This window comes from Pseudochaenichthys georgianus, chromosome 18 (assembly GCF_902827115.2).
Source record: "Pseudochaenichthys georgianus chromosome 18, fPseGeo1.2, whole genome shotgun sequence".
In the NCBI taxonomy this organism is placed as follows: Eukaryota; Metazoa; Chordata; class Actinopteri; order Perciformes; family Channichthyidae; genus Pseudochaenichthys; species Pseudochaenichthys georgianus.
The window spans coordinates 22863433-22884571 of record NC_047520.1 but is presented as its reverse complement, the minus strand read 5'-3'; the positions used below and the strand labels follow the sequence as shown (position 1 = coordinate 22884571).

Sequence of the window (21139 nt, the reverse complement as noted above, 5' to 3'; positions counted from 1 at the left end):
AACCGGAAGAAGCTTACTTCCGGGTTTTAGGACGCCTCACTGCACCACTCTAGGTGTTTCTCAATGTCAAGGAAGGACCCTTCAGAGCCACTATTTCAAGGATTCTACGTGATGCTACGTCATCAAGTCCTTTCGAGGATGCACATGTGTATCCTCCGCGGTCTTAAAAGCCCCACAATGCTTTGCGCACGGACCAATTTCCAAAATCTTTGGCGGAAAATGGCTGAATCCAGGCAGTACACATTTAAATGTAAGTTCAGTGGCCAGTGGTGTAGTGGTCGTTGGACGCGGGGGATTGCCGTACCTCCACTTATTTGGAGCCCCGACTTTTTTGAAGCATGATTTTTTTTGAATAGTCTAATAAATATAAAATCATTGCCAGTGTTATCAGTTGCAAGTGTATTTGTTGTAATAATGACAAAAACATAATACATTTCACAGTAATTATAATAACAAATAAAAGCGATTTCCTTAAAAAAGTTTGATTCGTCATCACGCTCGTGACCCCAGCTCGCCACCCGCCAATTTTTCAGCAGCTCTTTCCCTCAAGAACGCAAACGAAACAGCTCTATAATGGCAGGCAAACATTTTTTACTTGACTTCTTTTCTAAAAAGAATATAATTCACGAGAAGAAAAAAAAGCTGTTAGTAGTACTACATCATCAGAAGAGCCGCCTAAAGACGTAGATAATGCTAGCACTAACGTTAACGTTAGCTGCGCTAGCAACGTTCCCCTAGCTAGCTCAAGCTCACCTTTCCCAGAGGAATGGACGGAGGAGATGTGGCGGAGGAAACAAGATACCCGTGGATAGACTGCAAAGCTGGGAAACTGGGCTGCAAAGTTTGTTCATCCATTACGGATGTATCAGTCTTCAAAACGCAAGGTTCGAGATTGGCAGACGAATGGCGTTCATACACCGTCGCTTACAGTGGAAAAGACAAGAGCGGCATGTTGACGTCCCTCAGAATTTTTTTTTATTAAACATAACGAATCAAATGGACACACTGCTGCACAGCGGATTCAAGACACAAAAAAAGGAAACACTTGAGAAGGTCTGTGACAATATGCAACCCAGTCTCACGGCATTTCGTGTTATAGTCACGATATTTAATCTATTGATTCGTAGGGGTGTTACGGTTCACAAACATTTCGGTTTGGTACGTACCTCGGTTTTTAGGTATGTTGTCGGTATGTTGTCGGTACAGCAGAAAACATTATCACAAAACATAAAATATTTTTTGGGGGGTTTTAATTATTATTAAACTGTGAATAATGTATTGACTCAAATAAATACAAAATATAATAAAATAAACATTAAGGTGCAGCATTTCGATGAACTGAAATAATCTGTGCTTGAACTGTACTGTATAGTACACACCTAAGCAGCCAGCTTGACATCAGGACTTGCTTGTCATTGTCATGTTTTTTTAAAGAAAGATGAACTTGTCCACATTGCTTGCCGAAAGGGCAGATCAGCTGGCACTAACAATGTCTCCTGCTCTGGAGAACTATGGGCTCAGAACAGTCTCATAATACACACATGCACACAGAAGGATTCAAACTTGTATTTCCGGATCCACACTTGTGTTTGTCAATGCACACACAAATGTGTTCCGTTTCATATACATGTAAATAAAATCCAATTACAGAAAAAGGTTTTACATATGTATTTTTGATCCTCACATATTTGTTTTCCGTTTAAAACCTCTGAACCTGCAAACACAAACAGCTTTCTGTGCACGGATCGCTGTGCATTCGTGTGTGGGTTTTTTGAGACTCCCCTGACGGTCAGCCCAGAGCCATTTAATAGAAGAGTTACGACATCTCCGTTCACTCCAATGGACCACCTTTTTACAGCAATGGCGGATCGTGGAGCCTCTCAATCGTTCCCCGGAAGTTAGCGCCAAGGCTGGCAGAGCTGTGGAGTTGCTGCATAATACACCGTTCGTGACGGACTTTTAAAGGTAAGAAGAAGTTTAAAGATTTATATTGCGGATATTATCAGTACATCTGATTCAAATGAACATGTGTATTAAAGGATGTCAGTGGATTATCCCTAAATTAGTAGATTTAAGGAACGTTTACAGATAACAGATTAAGCTAGCATACCGAAGCAAGTTAGCAACACACGTTGAACAGCCTTTTAATTGTAAATTCCGTTCTCTTAATGTCATTTCGTCCAACATGTTGAATTAGAGAAGAGGGGCTTCTAAACGGGATTGCATGCGGGGGTGGAGGGAGTTAAATATTAGATAAATATAACTTTGGTGCGTGTAAGAGTGAGTGTTTTTAGCAGAGCCATATTGTGTCCTTATGATTATGTATAATGTTGCAGCCCAGCTGATTCTGGACTGATGGCAAAGGGAGAGGGACTTAAGTGAGAGTGAAAACACAAGGTACGTTTAATACTACTGTTTTATATAAGTAAACACGTTATCTCCCCAAGGCAATAGGTGTGCTATATAGGTGTGTATAACCCTTTCTCCTGTCTGTTGCTCCCTCTCTCAGCACAAGAACCAGAGGGGGGTTCAATGGAGCCTGAATACCTGCACTGAGACCCTCACCCTGCACCCTGAGTCTCAACTCTCAGTGTTTTTCAAGCCTTTCCCTGTTTTTTTGTATTAAACAAAACATTAAGCTTTCCCAATGGTGTGGTTTTCGTTTTGTGAAAAAGTGCAAATGCAGTGTTTGTATATAAATCACATATTTTGTTGCTGTTGGTCGTGAAATTGCTCCTGCTGACATGAGCCAGCCATTTTTTCCTCCGCTCTGTGTCAGTGGGGAAGCCGTACATTCGTACTCCTTTCTCTGAGCGATTTGAGCATCCCCAGGCAGCACAGCAAACCATGGTGGCGACTAGGAGGCAGCACAACACACCAGGACAACACGGAGGAAAAGGCACCGACAAACTGCATGATATGCTATTCAATGTTTATTGAATTCCATGTATTTGTAATGGATGTTCCTAAAGCAACACATTTAACATCATCATCATCATCATCATCATCATCATCATATCCTGTCGGTCTCCTGTCCTTTCTGAAAGCCATAAAGACGACATTAGTCATTTAGATAACTTGTGTCCTCAATTACCAGGGGATTACTGAAACTACCATGAATTTAAGAAAATGGTAGAAATGAATCCAATCTGAATTTTAAAGCATTACTTTAGATCCCCTCCCTCTAAATGTATCAATAAACATTAGAAAGTGATGCTCCTGACTACCATACAAGTTTAAGAAGATAATATTGGTTTGAAAGAATTCAAAGCTATAAATAAACAGCAACAGGCTCTTTAACCAAGGCACTGTTAGTAACATGTAAACTAGTTGTTCACACTAATCCTAATATTATTACTTAATATTAGCAAATTCGATTTTATTTTTGAAAACATATTGATGTAAATACATACACATATCGATTTGTTGTATAAATATTGCAAATCAAAACCTTTATTCACTAATGATTACCAAAAATCGTAGTTCTATCTCCTGTTATCAATGCATTCACATTGCCCGCCATGAACTTCCGGGGAACGATCCTCGTCTACATGAACCACGTGACGATAACCGTTTTTGGACTTCCGGTGTCGTAACTCTTCTATTAAATAGCTCTGGGTCAGCCGATTCGTACTTGTAATTTTTTCTATCTATAGCCAATCAGATGTCTCCTCCATTCTAAGCCAATCACATGAGCGCGCCCCCACGAGGGTATGATTTCTTGCGTTCATGACGTAGCGCTTCATGTACGCATTTTGCGCAGTCCGGTCAGCTCGCTAAACAGAGGGCGGAGCATCAGGTGATTATGGAGAGCAGCGTGTCTCCGTCAGACTCAGCAGCTGATCTGATCTCTCTCTCGCGTCCGGTTATACTTCACTCGCGTTTATGTCCATATCGATTAGATCCAGGGCTGAAGTCGAATAGTCCATTTAGCTTAGGAACCTTCCTAAAGGAGTGAAATGACCCGGAAGTCCCTCAGTGGCAGCCATGATAAGTGCCGTTCGAATTCTCTCGAGTGATGAGAATGATAGGAAAGGAGGTTTCAAACTTCCTTTATAGCCTCCTTTAGCTTAGGAACCACTGGACCTCCCTAACCGACAGGAGAAGCGAAAATGCTGCCCCACAATGCCTTGCAGCCGCAGCATTTGCCGTCACTCAACAGTCGGCCGTTCACGGAAACAACCGATTATGACCGAGAAATGATATCATGAACTTTACGGTGCTTATTAAGCTTTTTAAAACATATGTGGTAAATTGCCAAAGTGCTTTGTTTTGAACGTTCATCAGTATTATGATCAAAAAGAGAAATATGAACGTTAGTTTTCACTGAAATGATCAAATAAAGTCAACATTTCAGTCTTTACTGAGCTGTGTGGAGTTTGTTCAACTTCTAAAAGATGTTTGAATGGTGATATACACAGTGATAGATGTTAAGGACTAACGTTTATAATAAATACATCTGTATTGATTTAAGATCTTTAGTTCATCAATCATACGTATTGGGATCATTTGTATTAATGTGGACCGGAGGGAGAGGGTGACGAGCAGAAGTTTCACTTTCCTTTTTTATTTCAATTCCAACTTTGGTCCTGAAGAATATGTTTCTCTGTTGTCCACGTTCATAAAGCAAAGCAGCAGCATCAGAGCACGGTGCAGAGTCTCTAGATGAGTCCCTCGTTCTTATTAAACATCCATGTTGTAGTCCGCTGTATAGAAAACTGTGGTTTCCATGGTTTCCCCACAACAGCAGACGCACACAATGACGTCCGCTGGCGCATCATAAACACGTCGGATAGTGAAAGTGCAGTCGATTCTCTAAAGTACCGCAGTCTCTTCTCCTAAGTCCTTTTGAATTCTCCTATCCACTATCCCTTAACCCCGTGACGTTTCACTCAGAGGTCAAGGAATAGACGATAGGGTTAGAACTTAGGAGCTGATTTTTAAACTATCTGACTGCAGCCCAGCTCTCCTAATCGGCCTTTATAGAGAGCACCGATCAAACTATTAAGAGTGAATATCGGCCGATATTGACCGGCGGGGCTCCCCCCCGTTGACAGGTCACTGTCTAGCACTGGCTTCGTAGTGCACTGATCGATTAGGCTAAGCTAACCTGTAGCTGCTCCCTCCACACTCACAACAACTTCATACAGACATATAAAGCAGCTGTATTCGCCACACAGGAAACACACATTTAAAACTGGTTTGCCTGCCGTTTTTGTGTAACAAGCATTCATCAATGGTTCGGAAAGTGGCGCTGTACCTTAATAATATAAAGGCTTGTATTTGCGTGCATTTCCTGTTCGGAAAGTGGCGCTGTACTGAGAGTGGAGGGTGTCCTGAGATTAGCGCCTGCAGGCAGGCTCCATGGAGCTGTCAGCTCCGGACTGCGCAAAATGCGTACATGAAGCGCTACGTCATGAACGCAAGAAATCATACCCTCGTGGGGGCGCGCTCATGTGATTGGCTTAGAATGGAGGAGACATCTGATTGGCTATAGATAGAAAAAATTACAAGTACGAATCGGCTGACCGTCAGGGGAGTCTCAAAAAACCCACACACAAATGCACAGCGATCCGTGCACAGAAAGCTGTTTGTGTTTGCAGGTTCAGAGGATTTAAACGGAAAACAAATATGTGAGGATCAAAAATACACATGTAAAACTTTTTTCTGTATTTGGATTTTATTTACATGTATATGAAACGGAACACATTTGTGTGTGAATTGAAAAACACAAGTGTGGATCCGGAAATACAAGTTTGAATCCTTTTGCGGATCATGAAATACAAGTGTGAATCTTCTGTGCGCATGTGTGTATTATGAGACTGTTCTGAGCCCATAGAGAACACCCTCTCGCTAGGGACAGAGGATGAGTCAACGAGTCTGGGATGTAAAACTACATTGATTGTGTACCTTAAATGTGAAACGGACAAGAGCTGTGGACCACATTTTATGTTTCTGGATTTGATTAAACTTCAAGACCAGAGAGCCGACACAATTACGCAGCACTTGTTGAAATGCCTCCAAGGAAAAGGTTTCGATGACGCTTACTTGAAGAAGCATTTAATTTAATTTGCAAGTGATGGAGCGAGCGTCATGTTGGGACGGAAATCAGGGGTAGCCAAACAGCTTTCTGAACTGTACCCTAATAGTCACCTGGCATTGCCTAAATCATCGTTTGGAGCTGGCTGTGGGGGACACGGTGTCTGACGTGAGTGGTGTGAACCATTTCCAGGCGTTTATGGACCAATGATACACTGTGTACAGCAGATCACCCTTACCTGCTGAGTTGCATCAACAAATAAGAAAAATAGGCCGTGTGTTAAGCACGAGATGGGTGGCCAGTTCTTATCGCACAGTATCCGCTGTTTGGAACAACTTTGAGTGACTGTGTGCACACTTTAGCTTTGTGATGACAGATGAGAAACGATCAGCAAACGTTAGAAAGCTGTATCAAGGTCTGTTAAAGCGGCTGACTTCAAAGCAGTTTCTTTTAGATTTAGCGCTTATGTGTGATACACTGAATGAGTTAGCCCTGTTGTCAGAATGTTTGCAAAAGCGCACAACATCAGTAGCCTACGCCGACAAACTGATCCACCGGAGCATTCGTTTTATCAATGGACTGGGGGAGCGACCTGGGACCAAGGTCCTTGCGAGTGATGTGTCGGTCGCCAACAAGCCGATTCTTTTGAACGGCTCTTTGGTACGAACGAGGGGAACCGAGTCGTACTTGGTGAGAGCCGTTCTTGTTATCGTTCAATTGTTGGTCCGCACTCACTGCCTGCCAAAATTCACTCGCCTTTTAAAAAGCTTCATTTTGTTCCCCAAACGTATTCTGTGAAGACCCGCCCCTACTCTGATTGGTAGGTTTCAGCAGGAGGAGTGAGATGGGGTGGGTCTTAACGGAATACGCAAGAGAGAGAAGTCATATCAAGTGGTACAGGACAGGTGGACGACGTGTTTTTCGGATGGAAAATGAGCCAAACGCGAAAGCGCAGCAGCATTTGGATGCACTTCAACCAAAACCCAGGCAGTGATAAAGCGCACCATTTGTAAAGGTAAAATATCCTTTAAAGCAGGGTCAACCAATAATCTCCGCCAAAAAAAGAGCACCGGGTCATTTGAAAAAACGTGCATTTGCATACCAACATTGAGAGACAGAGAGAGAGAGAGAGAGAGAGAGAGAGAGAGAGAGAGAGAGAGAGAGAGAGAGAGAGAGAGAGAGAGAGAGAGAGAGAGAGAGAGAGAGAGAGAGAGAGAGAGAGAGAGGGCGCCAGATCTGGGGGGGCGCTGCGCTGGCAGTTCTGGGTTAGGGTTGTTATTAGCATCTGGTGCTAGCTGCTCTAACGGATATAAGAAGAAGATGTTTCTACAATGATGTGGAGGGAGAGTCCTCTCCAGTCAGACTGAGAGGCTGATAACTACAGCTCAGTGAGGTAAAGGACTGAGTGTTTAGATAGTTCACTTTAGTCTAAGTTCAAACGGTTTGGTCACAATTTATGTAAACACATATTTCCAAGGCACTCCTTTATAATTATTGGGATAAACAGGTTTGAAATCATTCCAATGTATACTATAGGACAGTAACCAAAAATATCCTTTAAAACTGGAGAGATAAAAAAAAATGCATAAATAAATGTTAAGGTAAAATAAGATATGAATTAACAACACAAATAAAATAAGTTACATTCATTTGTTATTGGCTATGGTAGGTTATTGGTTGTGTTCACATACTTATTTGATTACACCCACTCTCTCTTGTCAAAGATGACAACAGAGACTTTCGACCCAAAACCAACTGTTATTCGCAGCAGCTAATCGCAGACTAAACCAGAGAGAAAGTAGTAGGCCTACATCATCAGCTACCATGTCTGACAGAGAGGAAGACAGTGAGGAGAACAGTCAGGAGGGTAGTGATGACAGCTTGTAGGATTACTGGTCGTGCTAATGTTGTCTTGTGTTCATCTCTGCATGTGTGTTCTGTGTTCACCTCTGTGTGTGTGTTCTGTGTTCACCTCTGTGTGTGTGTTCTGTGTTCACCTCTGTGTGTGTGTTCTGTGTTCACCTCTGTGTGTGTGTTCTGTGTTCACCTCTGTGTGTGTGTTCTGTGTTCACCTCTGTGTGTGTGTTCTGTGTTCACCTCTGTGTGTGTGTTCTGTGTTCACCTCTGTGTGTGTGTTCTGTGTTCACCTCTGTGTGTGTGTTCTGTGTTCACCTCTGCATGTGTGTTCAGTGCCGTGTGTCTGGCAAATAAAGTCAAGACCACCTCAAAAGTTACGGTTTATTTCATTTTAAGGATGAGCACCAAGCAACATCTCCAGGTGCTCCTTTGAGAACCAGGGCAAAAAAGTTATGTGCACCCCTGCCTATAAGTCCCTGAGGGAGGATTAGGCAAATGAAGCCGCTGACGTCACTTCTTCTTCTTCTGCTTTGGGTTTACTGGCAGGCCGCAAACCACTTCACGGCATATACTGCTGCCCGAAGTCCCCGGCCGGAAGTCCCCGGATTTAGAAGCGCCGACACCTCCTCATCACTCCACTGCTCCCATGTTTTATTTTGTGTCGCCATAAGTTAGTTTCTCTCCGTTGGTGCGCTGGGCTAATGCTAATGCAAGCAAATAAAATGGCGGCGTCACCAAAACTTTTCGGAGTTTTACAGGGCGTGGTTTGCAATTCACCCAGCCAATCAGAAATTGGAACCTTTTCCTCTCTAGTAAAAAAAGTACCACCTCTCTAGCAGGGACTGAAAAGGGGTGAAAAGGATCCCGAAAAAAAGTTCTAGTTCCAGATATTTTTGGTGTGAACGCAAAATCCCAGGAACTATCGAAACTATTCCTGGGAAAAGTACTCAAGTGTGAAAGCGCCTAATTGCAAACAAACTCTAAAGTAATTTTTATTTATTTTAAAGCAAATGCAGAAAATCTTCACATTCAAGAAGCAAAATTACTTCCAATTACTTTTCTGCCAAACAACTCAGGATTTAGTGAATTAAATATAATTTTGAATGGTTTCATCTATACCAGATTTTAAGGGATTTGTGTGTAAGAATAAAGCAACTAAAATAAATGTAGTGGAGTAAAAAGTACAACTTTTGACTACAAAATGTAGTGGATTAGAAGTGTAAAGTAGTATAAAATGAAAATACTCAGATAAAGTACAAGTACCTGAAATGTGCGGCAGTAATACTGTAAATTGGTCCAAAGAAAAGCTATAAGCACTTTAGCGTTCACCCACCTGTGTGTCTGTAGCTGATGACCCCTGCAGTGATGTCTGCCTGTAGGAAGCGGTCCACCACCACAGAGCTCCGGAGAACCACACCATGGTACGGCTGTCGGGCGATCAGGAAGGCCAGGCCGCTGTTGTCACTGTCTGCATCAGCAGCGTAGATATACTCAGCTGTGATGACCACTTCCTGTCCCTCTGCACAGCTGAGAACAGGTTTCAAACCAGCAACCAACACTGGGACTTCATCATTGATAGGCATCACCTGCAGATGACATGCAAGGCAGTTTAGTTAATCAATGAATGTTTCAGTTTTCACTGACGTTTTTCTTACTGTAAAGCAGAACACAGAATTTAAGGTCAAAAAGCTTGTCCAGTTCTATTACCTTCACTTGCAGGATAAAACTGACCGAGTTGGTGCCATCTGTTGCAGTGAATTCAATGTTGTCCTCTAACGTTTCTGAGCCATCGTGCTTGTACCTGATTGACATATGAGAGACAACATTAAGACTTGCTAAGTGATTAAATAAACTGAATGCTTGATGTAAGAATTTAAATAGGCAAGGCAAGGCAAAGCAAGTTTATTTATGTAGCACTTTTCTGTACGCGTCAATTCAAAGTGCTTTACAAAACAAATTAAAAGACTTTTTAGGAATACATACAGTAAAAACACATTATATAATGGCATTTTACAACAGGCATTACAAAGCAAAGATAATAAAATAATTAAAATAAACACCACAGGTATACAATACATGTTTAAAAGGCATACTGTAGTTCGAATATGATCATCTCAATTAAAAGCAGCGGCAAAGAGATATGTTTTTAGTCTCGATTTAAAAATAGTAAGCGTTTCTGCGGACGTGCATGATTTGGGTAGTTTGTTCCAGATTGTCGGGGCATAATAGCTAAATGCTGCCTCTCCATGTTTTGTTGTTACTCTCAGAACCGATAGCAGACCCGTCCCAGAAGACCTGAGGCACCTTGATGGCTCGTAATTATGTTCCTACATAATAATTCAACAATATACTTTGGTCCTAAACCATGTAATGATTTAAAAACTAGCAATAGTACTTTAACATCAATTCTTTGGCCGACTGGAAGCCAGTGTAGAGATTTCAGAACCGGACTGATGTGATCCACTCTTTTAGTGTTAGTGAGGACACGTGCAGCAGCGTTCTGGATCAGCTGCAGTTTTCTGATGGATTTGTTTGTGAGCCCTGTGAATACACTATTGCATTAGTCGAGTCTACTGAAAATAACAGCATGGACAAACTTTTCTAAGTCCTGTTGTGACATTAGTTTTTTAATCCTCGATATATTCTTCAGGTGATAATAAGCAGACCTAATGACTGTTGTAATGTGGCTGTTGAAATTCAGGCCTGAGTCCATCACTACACCCAAATGTCTGGCTTTATTAGTGGTTTTGTAGTCTGCCGACTGAAGCTCTGCGATTACTTTTAATCGGTCCTTCTTTGCTCCAAAAACAATAATCTCTGTTTTTTTTTGGTTCAGTTGGAGAAAGTTCTGAGTCATCCAGTCAGTGATGTGCTCAATGCACTTGCTCAGTGTTCTAATCGGAGAATAGTCTCCTGGTGTGATTTTAAAATAAATCTGGGTGTCGTCTGCATAGATGTGATAGCTTAGATCGCTCTTTTTAATCATTTCAGCCAGAGGTAGCATATAAATATTAAAAAGCAAAGGTCCTAAGATGGAGCCTTGAGGAACCCCGCATGACATATTTGTCAAAGTTGATGTGTAGTTGCCTATTAAGAGAAAGTGTGTTCTGTCCTTCAAGTAGGTACTAAACCAATTTAGAGCTGTTGATGAAACTCTCACCCAGTTTTCTAGACGGTCTAGCAATATGTTGTGGTCAACAGTATCAAAGGCAGCGCTGAGATCTAATAATACCAAAACTGATATGCTGCCACTGTCTGTGTTTAAATGAATGTCATTTAAGACCTTTACAAGTGCAGTTTCAGTGCTGTGGTTAGGTCTAAAGTTCGACTGAAACATATCAAAACCATCATTTAAAAACATGAAATAACTCAACTGTTGAAAAACAACTTTTTCAATAAATTTGCTTAAAAAAGGAAGGTTTGATATTGGCCTGTAATTATTCATTACGGTTGTGTCCAAGTTATGCTTTTTTAGGAGCGTTTTAATTACTGCAGTTTTCAGGGCCTGTGGAAATACACCTGATTGAAGAGACTTGTTTACTATGTGTAGTATATCTGAGGCCATGCAGGGAAAAACTGTTTTGAAAAATCCTGTCGGAATAATATCGAGGCTACAGGAGGAGGATTTCATGTTGATGTTGAATAATGTCTTCCAGGTCTTTAGCATTTATCAGACGGAATTGTGTCATGATGTCTGGATTGACTTTAGGTGGACACAGGGACAAAACATTGGCTGTACTTGATGCAGAGGCACTGACTGCCTGTCTAATTTGCATGATTTTGTCAGTGAAGAAGGAGGCAAAATCATTGCAGGCCCTGGTGGATTAGTACGAATGCTATTCCACTATAGTTCTTCGAATCGTCAAATCAACCAACACTTTGGCTCTCAATAACTTCCGCATAATTTCAGCTACAGAAACCATTCAAATATCAAACTATTTAGCATGTTCAGCAATCGATGGGAAACTTTCAACTTTTTCAAAATATGTCATACTTTTTGAAATATTCAGCTTTTTGAACTCTTTTTTTAACATGGAAGTCAATGGGAGGAACCTTCAAATCCTCTTTTACCTACACCTTGCGCCAAATGCTTCTCCTTCCACATACTTTCAGCTAGAGACTTCATTCCAACTTTAAAATGATCACCTTCGCACGCATTTTCTGCAGGAAATGCATTTTCTAGTTAAATGAATGTTCTACACAGCTTTGGTATTTCATTGCTGTTGCATGGGTAACGTATAAGCTAGCAGTTTCCTATTTAACATACTTAAAGTGTTCAATTTAAAAGTACTTTTTTAATTATTTTTGAATAAATTAAAGCAAAAGCAGCAAATGACATAGTGACATATTTTTGAACAAAATACTTCTTAATTTCATAAATGTTCTGTTAACCCACTTATGGTTTTAGTTGTTTAAATATAATGTTGGATCGTTTTATTTATACCAAATAATCATATATTATATGTTGCAAAACAACATATTTACTTTGTAAAAATTTGAAATTCTAAATGTAGTAGAGGAGAAGAATAAAATAGTATACAATGAAAATACTCAAGTACCTCAAATGTAAATTTGAGTACAGTACTTGAGTACATGTAGTTAGTTACTCTTCAACACTGAAGCTGATGAATGGAAGTCCAATATTCACCAGTCTTTTAGTTCTGTCAGTTTGATTGCTAACACATTAGAGATGATAGCCTTTAACTTGAATATACATGAAGGCTCTGTTTGTACTGCCATCTAGGGGTCAGAGCTTTCTCACAATTGATTCTGATGGGGGTGAGATACAACTTGGCAAATGCAATCCATCAGTCATGTGTACATTTTAGTGTTCAGTTTATTTTTGACACAGTGTCAGAGATGTGTTGCAGCCCTGAGAGTCAAGTCACAAAGTCATACCAGTTTTCTCCATGTGTTTAGTAAAAAAAGTGTGTTACTATAATCTTTCTATGTTCCTTTTTCCAGGTTTAATTATATGGCGAAAAATGGTCTGCCCGATTTAGAAATTGAGGTAGTGGAGCTTTTGTGGAGGAAAAACCCTTTATCTATATTTGCTACTTCCCACACTTCTTTGCTAAACTTGGGACAATTCCTTATTAAGAAGATGTGTTGTTAGTTTCACTCTATGTGCACCAACAGTATGACCTTCAACTCAGATGAACTGAGAACATCCTGATACGGCCTCCCTAACTTCCAAAATGCTCCTTTTATTATCACCAAGCTTTACCCCTCCCTTTCTCCTGTGTTTAAATATCCAACCCAAACTCTTCGTCTTTCACTCTGCAGACTGTATGCTCTCTGTATGACTGACTGAGCTTTCTTGCAAGAAATACAAAACGACAAAGACAGCTGAATGGTTTGATTCTCTATCCACATTTGATAAATAAATTCCCGCCACAGTTACCTATGATTTTCCATGTGTAATCTGTTTTTCCCCTATAGGCAAAAAACCCGTTTTTGATCAGTTTGTATAACAAGATTGATTTCCCACTTGAATGTCAGTGCTTCCAAAGAGAGGAGTGTATACAACTCTATGTATGTGTTGTCAAGGTGTTTCCATTGTTGCGTTGTGAATCCCACATGAAATGAACAAACAAATGATGTCTGACCTCACTTTAAGGCTCTTCACATGTTGCACAGTGAAAGCGCTGCCTAGCTTTAGTGGGAGGCCCCCCAGCTGCAGAGCTCCATGCTGCGGGTCCCTCTGAAGCACCACCTGCAGGGCTTCCTCCAAAGAGTCCACGTCTGACAGCCGCAGATGTTCAGGCCCGATCCAGCCACCCCCTCCCTCATCTACTGTCAGAGAGTTGGTAATAACCTACAACAGAACGTATCCACACTTTTTCTAGATATTCAAACATATCGACGTAAGAAATGAGGAACACATACAATACATTGAATATTCGTCCTCACCTGTGGCGGCTGGTTGTCCACTGGCAGCACAGTGATGTTAAAGCAGATCCCAGTGACTGTTTTGCCCAGGTGGTTGGTGACAGAGAGAACAAATTGTACATACTGAGGGTAAGAGCCAATATCCATGACTGGAGGCATGTAGGCCACTTTCATGAAGTTCACTGCATGCTGGAAAAAACATAAAAATAAAGATTTATTTGGATGAGTCTCACTAAATGTACCTATAATGTATTCGTAAACAAATAACTAAAATGTGTACCTGTGTGAAGAGCCTCAGCACTGGTGCGTTGGAGTCTTTGGAGAACTTGGGTATACTGTCGACTAAAAACAACCTCCCAGCATCAGGACTGCTGCTCATGAAGACAACAGAATGTAAATTACATAAAAGGTTTTCACGCTGGTTTCCCTTGTAATTTTCAGAAGGTGAGGACATACTAACCTGTGAGGACCAGTGAAGAAAGGCGGAGTTGTAACCGTAAAAGTGAGCTCACTGTCTGGAGACTCCTGGTCTACAAAGTGCAGCTGTTGCCGTGTTATATGGACCACTTCTGTTTCTTTGATCACAAGACAGCGACTGGAACCAGGAACCTCTTTGGGTGGTTGGTCTGGAACAGGCTCGATGTGCACCATCACCACCTGCACCGCATGAAACCATAATAGATCACTGGATCCGAAATCAATCAATACTGTAATGTAATTTAATAGTAATACTACAAATCCAAGACCAAAGCTGTTTTTTCCAATGGATCTTTTCATTACCTCTTTTTTAGCCATGCTAGTGTTATAATAGTAGGGTCAAGCAAAGTAAGGGCGCCTATCCATTCAAGAGAGAGAGAGGGTGGTACATGTGTGGCGAGAGTATATACAGTATATGGAAGTGAACGGGACTAGCAGAAGCTATCAATCTGTAAATAAAGTTAGCTAAATTGCAAATAAATACATTGCCTCCGAAGATAAAGCTTGACTGTCTGCCTCATTGAGTGTGTTATTGAACCCCTGGACGACTATCCCCACCAGTGTTGTAAGAAGTACTTGATATCTTATACTTAAGTAAAAGTTATACTATATACTAAAAGTACTTGTTATATTGGTTAAAGATAAAATAACTTCAATTACTTATACTGCCAGGTTCCTCCATCAATAATAGTATCATAATGGATTAGTTGATTACATTTTTTTATTAATGATAACTAATCTTGTCAAATAAATGTAAGTGAGTAAAAAATACAATATTTGCTGCTAAAATGTAGTGGTACAAAGTAGCATACATTGAACATACTTAAGTAAAGTACAAGTATCTCATAAATGTACTTAAGTACAGTACTGCAGTATTTGTACTTAGTTACTTTCCAGCACTGTCTGTTACCCACTTGAGGCTCTGACAGGTTGGGGGGGTCATGGAAATCTGACAGCACCACCTCAAAGGAGTCATCAAACACCTCGTTTCCTAGGTGACGATAGTAAACCATGGACTGAGACAGGTCTTTCTGCAGAAAGTGGCTGACAGGATAACCTGGGTTAAAAACAATGAAACATGACCCGGTTAGGAAACAGAAACAAACCCCATGTAGGATAAATAGTGAAACAATCCATCTTCTGACCTGTGAGACCTGTTGGGGGCATCTTCATGACTTCTCCTGCCTGTGGGGGACGGGTGATGTTAAACAGGATGTAGTCGTCACTAGAGTCCATGTCTGAGGCCTGGAGGGTGGAGCCTCTGAGCAGAGCCAGCTGGCCCTCAGACACCTCCAGCAGCATGTTGGTGATGAGGAACGGAGGGCTGTCGTCCTTCGGCAGGATCTTGATCGGGAACTTGTGTCGAGTCTGATGGAGGCCGTCAGTGATGCGGAAGATGATGAAGTCTTTGGTGGAGTCGCTGTCATCGTGGTGATAGCGAACCACGCCCGCTTTGAGGTCATTGACAGTGAACATGAAGCCCTTTCCCCCTGGATTTTAAATGAAACAACCAAATAAAAGTACTTGATGGTTTTCCACTACTTATTTGTACAATCGACTCCCGTCTTTAAACCGTAAACCTTGTCACTTTTGTTGAGCAGTTGAGCACTGAGCAGGATTGTATAAAGTGGAATGTGCAATACAGCTGACTTTTCTGGATCCTTCTGGAGCGGTGGGCACTGTCATAGGTGAATGACATAAACATGTTGGTTTCGCGAAAGTTTAAGTTAAACAGACAAAATATTCTCTCCCCTTTTCTCCTGATCCATCTACACTGAACAAAAATATAAATGCAACACTTTTGTTTTTGCTCCCATTTCTCATGAGATGAACTCAAAGATCTAAAACATTGTATGTGTTGCATTTATATTTTTGTTCAGTGTATATAAAATCCTGTCTGAAAATGAATTAATGTGATTTGGCCACTTTGTGATGTCACTTATGGCGCGTTTCCACTGCAGCGGGTAGCTCGCTTTAAGCGTGCCGAGTCGTGCGGGGCCCGTTTTTGGTTGCGTTTCCACTTGGCCTAGTACCGGCTAGCGGGTCCTAATTCACAGTTTTTCTGGCCCCATAACATCGTGGTTCGTTTCTAAATGATGCCGAAGTAACAACACACTGATACCGGTTAGTGAAAACCATGAATTAATGCTTTGACAAGTCTGCAGACAGACGGCAGGCGAACAACCCTTTTAAAATGCGTGTTTTCTAAATGGAGCTTGGCTAAGCTAACGTTGTATATGCTCCGACCGTCCACACTCACAGCAACGGCCTATACAGACATAAATAAACCAGCGACTGTATTCTCCACGACACAGGCAGTCTGTGGTTTGTACTTGTTTCACTTCTGTCTAGTTTCTGAACAGATATGAGGAGCTGTGAGCTCTGAGTGCTAAGAGCTAACGGCTGTGTTGTTTTTCTGGGGCGCTCATTGAAGATGACGTCACGGCTCCGCCTACACTGCGTTACTATAGTAACTACCCCAGTTCCTAAACTGTAATGGAAGCGCAGCATTAAAGTGAGCCGGGCCTAATAAGGCCTAACCCAACCGAGCGAGGCCTGCAGTGGGAACGCGCCATAAGTGTTTTGGGTTGTGTAACCACCAGCTAATAACCAACCAAGGTAACACTAGAGCACCATTGTGTTATTTGTAACCAAAGATCTCTCAGAGGGGCGTGGCCAGCAGCAGCTCATTAGCATGTCAAGCTGCAGACACAGAATCAGCACTATTGGAACAGAGCTGAAACAAAGGGGTTTATGGCATACTACATTACATTACATATCGTTTAGCTGACGCTGTTTTCCAAAGTGACTTACAATAAGTGAAAAAACAATAAAGAAACAAACACCGAACAACAAGGAAAGTACAGATATAATAATCGAATTGAATCACTTCAAGCAAGATCATACCATATTAAGTGCTGGTGAATCAGTTATGAGACCTGAATAAACTCAACAAGTGCTTCTTCTTTTTTTCTTTCAGCAATAACTTAATTGCCAAGGTGCACTAAATAGATGTGTTTCAGTTTGCAACGGAAGATATGCAGAGTTTCTGCTGTCCTGATGTCAATGGAGAGCTCACTCCAACATGTAGGAGCCAGCATAGCAAACAGGCGTGTTTTTGAGGGTACCTGGGTCCCACTCGCAGTGATGGAGTCGCAAGCCGATTGGCTCACGCAGCTTCATGCTACAAAGCATGATCTGTTGGGTATTTGGTCAAATAAAGGGGCACTCAGAAATGTCCTTGTTGTTCTGACTTTGAATCCTCAAGCTTTATTGCACTTATTGTAAGTTGCTTTGGACAACAGCGTCAGCTAAATGCAATGTTATGTAATGTATTTCAAGCCACACACTTTAGAGATGTTGTGCGTATATCTGAGACCTACAATATAGTGTTGAAAAAGAGTATAATAAGGGACCTTTAAATGCTGTGAAAAGACTGGATATGACTTGGTTCATTAACAATATAATCATGCCATTGTTCAAACCTTGTCAATGTTATCTTATCGTTAAAGGCACCGTGCCTGCTGATGCATCAACTCATATTATATTGACAAATCTGCATCATACACAGACAGATTCTCAGAGGAATGTACTTTAACTTTGATCTGTGTCCACTGGCAGTCGTGTTCATACCTCTGACAGTGAGCCGTCCGTGCTGCAGGCCGTCCACAGTGATGATACGAACAGCATTTATGTTATCGTTGTCCACAATCTGGAACTGCTCCCACATGATTGGTCGAGACTGACCCTCCAACAGACTGAGGCCTATAAAAAAGAAACAACTTAATTTCTTCAAAGCATTTGAAAGACCTTTGTGTGTTTTTAAGGTGACGATGCTAACATACCCATGTTCCAGGACACTCTGGGTGCATTCGTATCTGCATTCCTAACAGACATGTGAACCGTCATTGATAGGCTCTTCTCAAAGAAGAAATCATGAACCTCCAATTCCACCTATATGGGAGGAGTACAACGATTTTCAGAAACCGTTGACTAAACCAAACTACATTTTCTATAAGAAAGGTAAATTCTACCTCGTAATTCCTGCGCTGGGTATGAGAGGAATTGGGAGGTTGATACCCAATGAGCATGTCGTTGAGATCGAGCCATGTGAAGGAGGAGATTGGGCGAGTGTGATCCGACAGATGGGTGATGAAACCGTCCACAGGCGGTTTGGTGATGTTGAAAACTAGAAGCTGTTGGGGAGTTTCCTCGTCCTCAGAGTCGAGAGTAGCAGTGGAGAGCGGAGTGAGGATGAACTGATCCACCTCCAGGATAAACATGGACATGAAGGACGGCTTGGGAGGCTGGTTGGGCGTCGCACCAACAACCCGGACTGGAATCCAGGCCTGTTCAGACTTCACAAAGAAAGCAAAACAACCAGAACTTATAACACATATTTCTTATGCAGGGTCTTTAGTGTCAACAATTGAAAAGCTTCGGCTAAATACTATAAAGCTATGGGCATAAAAAAGATCAAACAGAAAGTTAAAGTTTGTTACAAGTGATTAAAGTAATTTGTGCTGACATTCAACCAGAGATACTCAAAAGTAGCAATACTAAAGTGTAACAAATCTACTTAAGTAGAAGCAAAATAATCAAATAATCAAAATATACTCTAAGTACTCAAAGTAGAAGTACTCGTTATGTAGAAAGGCACATTCAAACATCAGGTATATAATATTAATTATTTTGTTATTAAGTGACTGGTGCAATAATGTGTTAATGATTTTAATGTTGTACTTGAGAAAGGTGGGGATTATTGAGATGAATGTATACACTACCATTATGCTCAATCTAAAATAACATAATGCATGGGTCAATTTATATTTTGTATCAACCTTAATCTGCAAAGTTACTAATAACTAAATATCTCAAATAAATCCAGTGCAGTAGAAAGTACAACATTTGCCAAAAATATTTAGTGAAGAACGGTACTCAAGTAAAGTACAACTACCTCAGTTGTTTTACTTACGTAAAGTGCTTGAGTAAATGTACTTGGTTACATTACACCACTGCATTCAACACATGTTTGAAGCAAAAATGTGACACTGTAAACCCAAAATATTGCTTTTGCCTAATAAGATCTGAAAACATACACTCATGTAAAGTGCAAGTACAGGTAGTAAAGTACAAAATGGTAGTACTAAAGAAAGGAAAGTTGTTTTATCAAAACAAAAAGCCAAACTACCTGATATATGCTGCCGCTCCTGAGGTCCTTCAGGTCCAGCCTGATTGCGATGTAGTCCACGTCTGGAGATGGAGGGTCTGTGTGCTGATACCTCAGCCCCATCATCAGGAAGTCATCACATGGAATTTTTGTGAATTTGACCAGCTTCAGACCCTTCAGGCAGTCCTCAGATTTACACATTGCTCTGGCTTTATTTTCTGAAAACACAATCCAAGAGGATTCTTATTCTTCTTTTATCTTCACTTATCACAGCCAATTCACCAAAGGCTCACTCAACTGATTCCATGCTTACCCAAAGGGATAAACCAAACTTTCCAAACCAAGCTATCTTTTTATCAGTGGCTGCATATCATTACTTTCTTTATTCTATTGCATTTTGTATGCATCTTATTCTTCTCAGACAAACGTCCATACTTGAGCATCTTACTCGCTTTACAGTTTACAAATACAATAGGTGTGTCATCAAATCAAGTTTTATTTATATAGCACATTTTTGGTCGAGCCAAAGTGCTGTACAAGCAATAAAAACACTTTACTACAATAGCAAACAGAAGACAACAAATTACAACAGCAAAAATAAAAATCACACACAGGGAACAACAAGTCCTCCAACTCATACGACCAAATATGCCGATTGTTCAGGCGCTTAATACGTCCTGCTCCCGTTGAATGCAAACGTTACAGATGGTCGTTTATTCACAAATAATCCTCTCTGTAAAATCCTAAATTGTAGGATAGTTTGGCCATTAAAACGCTTTATGATTAGATTTCTAGCGAGAAGTGTATTTTGTACTTTTAGAATCCACGTCCAGTCGATATGTAGGATATATAGTTTGATAGATATTACGAAGATGATTTGAGGTATGCGGCAGCCTCCATGTAAAGTTATGGGTCGAAAACAGTATTTCCGGTCTCGACGTTTTCATAATAAAACCAATAATCAAATGAACATTTGATATTCATTACTAAAGGTACAGCCAACTCATCACAGCGCACACAACCTATTACCGCCGCAGATGGACCAAAAAAGGGAGCGTTTAAAAAAAAAAAAAAAGGCGGGTCCGCTCAGAGAAACGATAACAACGAAACATGGAGGAACAGAAGTCTGCGTTTAAATCGGGCGTGTGTGTGTGCGTGCGTGTGCGCGTGTATGTGCGTGCGTGTAGAAGTGTGTGTGGTGAAAACACATCAGCCTACGGTCGCTCTGCCTTTCTAATGATTCTGAAGGTAAACACAGTGAAGGCGGTGCGTGAAAGGCACCGCACGCTCGTCTTCTCAGAGGCTGAGTCAACCCTCCCGCTGCCTCCTGGTGCTGCAGAGATTTCATGAAGTGAAGGAGGAGGTTTTCCTTCTATAAAACAGCTGTGGGCAGATACTGTGAGAGTCACAGACATGAATACATAGATCAAGGCAGACTGGTGCACACACTCTGCTGTTTTGCCAATGCGGTGGTTAAACAAATATAGCTCTACACCCCTGGCCGAAATGTCCTTAAAATGAAGTCCGAGTTCGACATTTTAATTCATTACCTTTCCAACTCCTCAGGTTCATGGTAGGCAATGCATTAGCTTCAAATCGAGAGACTGAAACTGTATTTTCCTTTACCGTTCTGTTTTAATTTCACAATAAAGTTAATAGTCATAATTATGTTTGATATTATTATGTTTTATTAACTACACCAC

At 41.0% G+C, this 21139-nt stretch overlaps 1 protein-coding gene and 1 long non-coding RNA gene across 2 annotated transcripts in view; one reads left to right on the top strand and one right to left on the bottom strand.

The window, feature by feature from the left end:
• The window catches only part of frem1a (Fras1 related extracellular matrix 1a), a 59028-nt gene that overhangs the window by 27885 nt on the left and 10004 nt on the right, over positions 1 to 21139 (bottom strand). Inside the window, exons 5-16 of the mRNA XM_034106235.2 lie at positions 19458 to 19654; positions 18301 to 18624; positions 18112 to 18220; positions 17900 to 18031; positions 15412 to 15756; positions 15181 to 15323; positions 14250 to 14446; positions 14070 to 14160; positions 13811 to 13978; positions 13507 to 13715; positions 9605 to 9698; positions 9231 to 9483 (exon numbers count right to left, since the gene is read on the bottom strand). Of these exons, the coding sequence (XP_033962126.1) occupies positions 9231 to 9483; positions 9605 to 9698; positions 13507 to 13715; positions 13811 to 13978; positions 14070 to 14160; positions 14250 to 14446; positions 15181 to 15323; positions 15412 to 15756; positions 17900 to 18031; positions 18112 to 18220; positions 18301 to 18624; positions 19458 to 19654 (2262 nt within the window). The remainder of the gene's footprint in view (positions 1 to 9230; positions 9484 to 9604; positions 9699 to 13506; positions 13716 to 13810; positions 13979 to 14069; positions 14161 to 14249; positions 14447 to 15180; positions 15324 to 15411; positions 15757 to 17899; positions 18032 to 18111; positions 18221 to 18300; positions 18625 to 19457; positions 19655 to 21139) is intronic.
• LOC139435699 (uncharacterized) lies at positions 1826 to 2643 on the top strand. Its single transcript, XR_011644913.1, has 3 exons — positions 1826 to 1965; positions 2337 to 2397; positions 2510 to 2643. It is a non-coding gene; the product is annotated as an uncharacterized lncRNA (long non-coding RNA).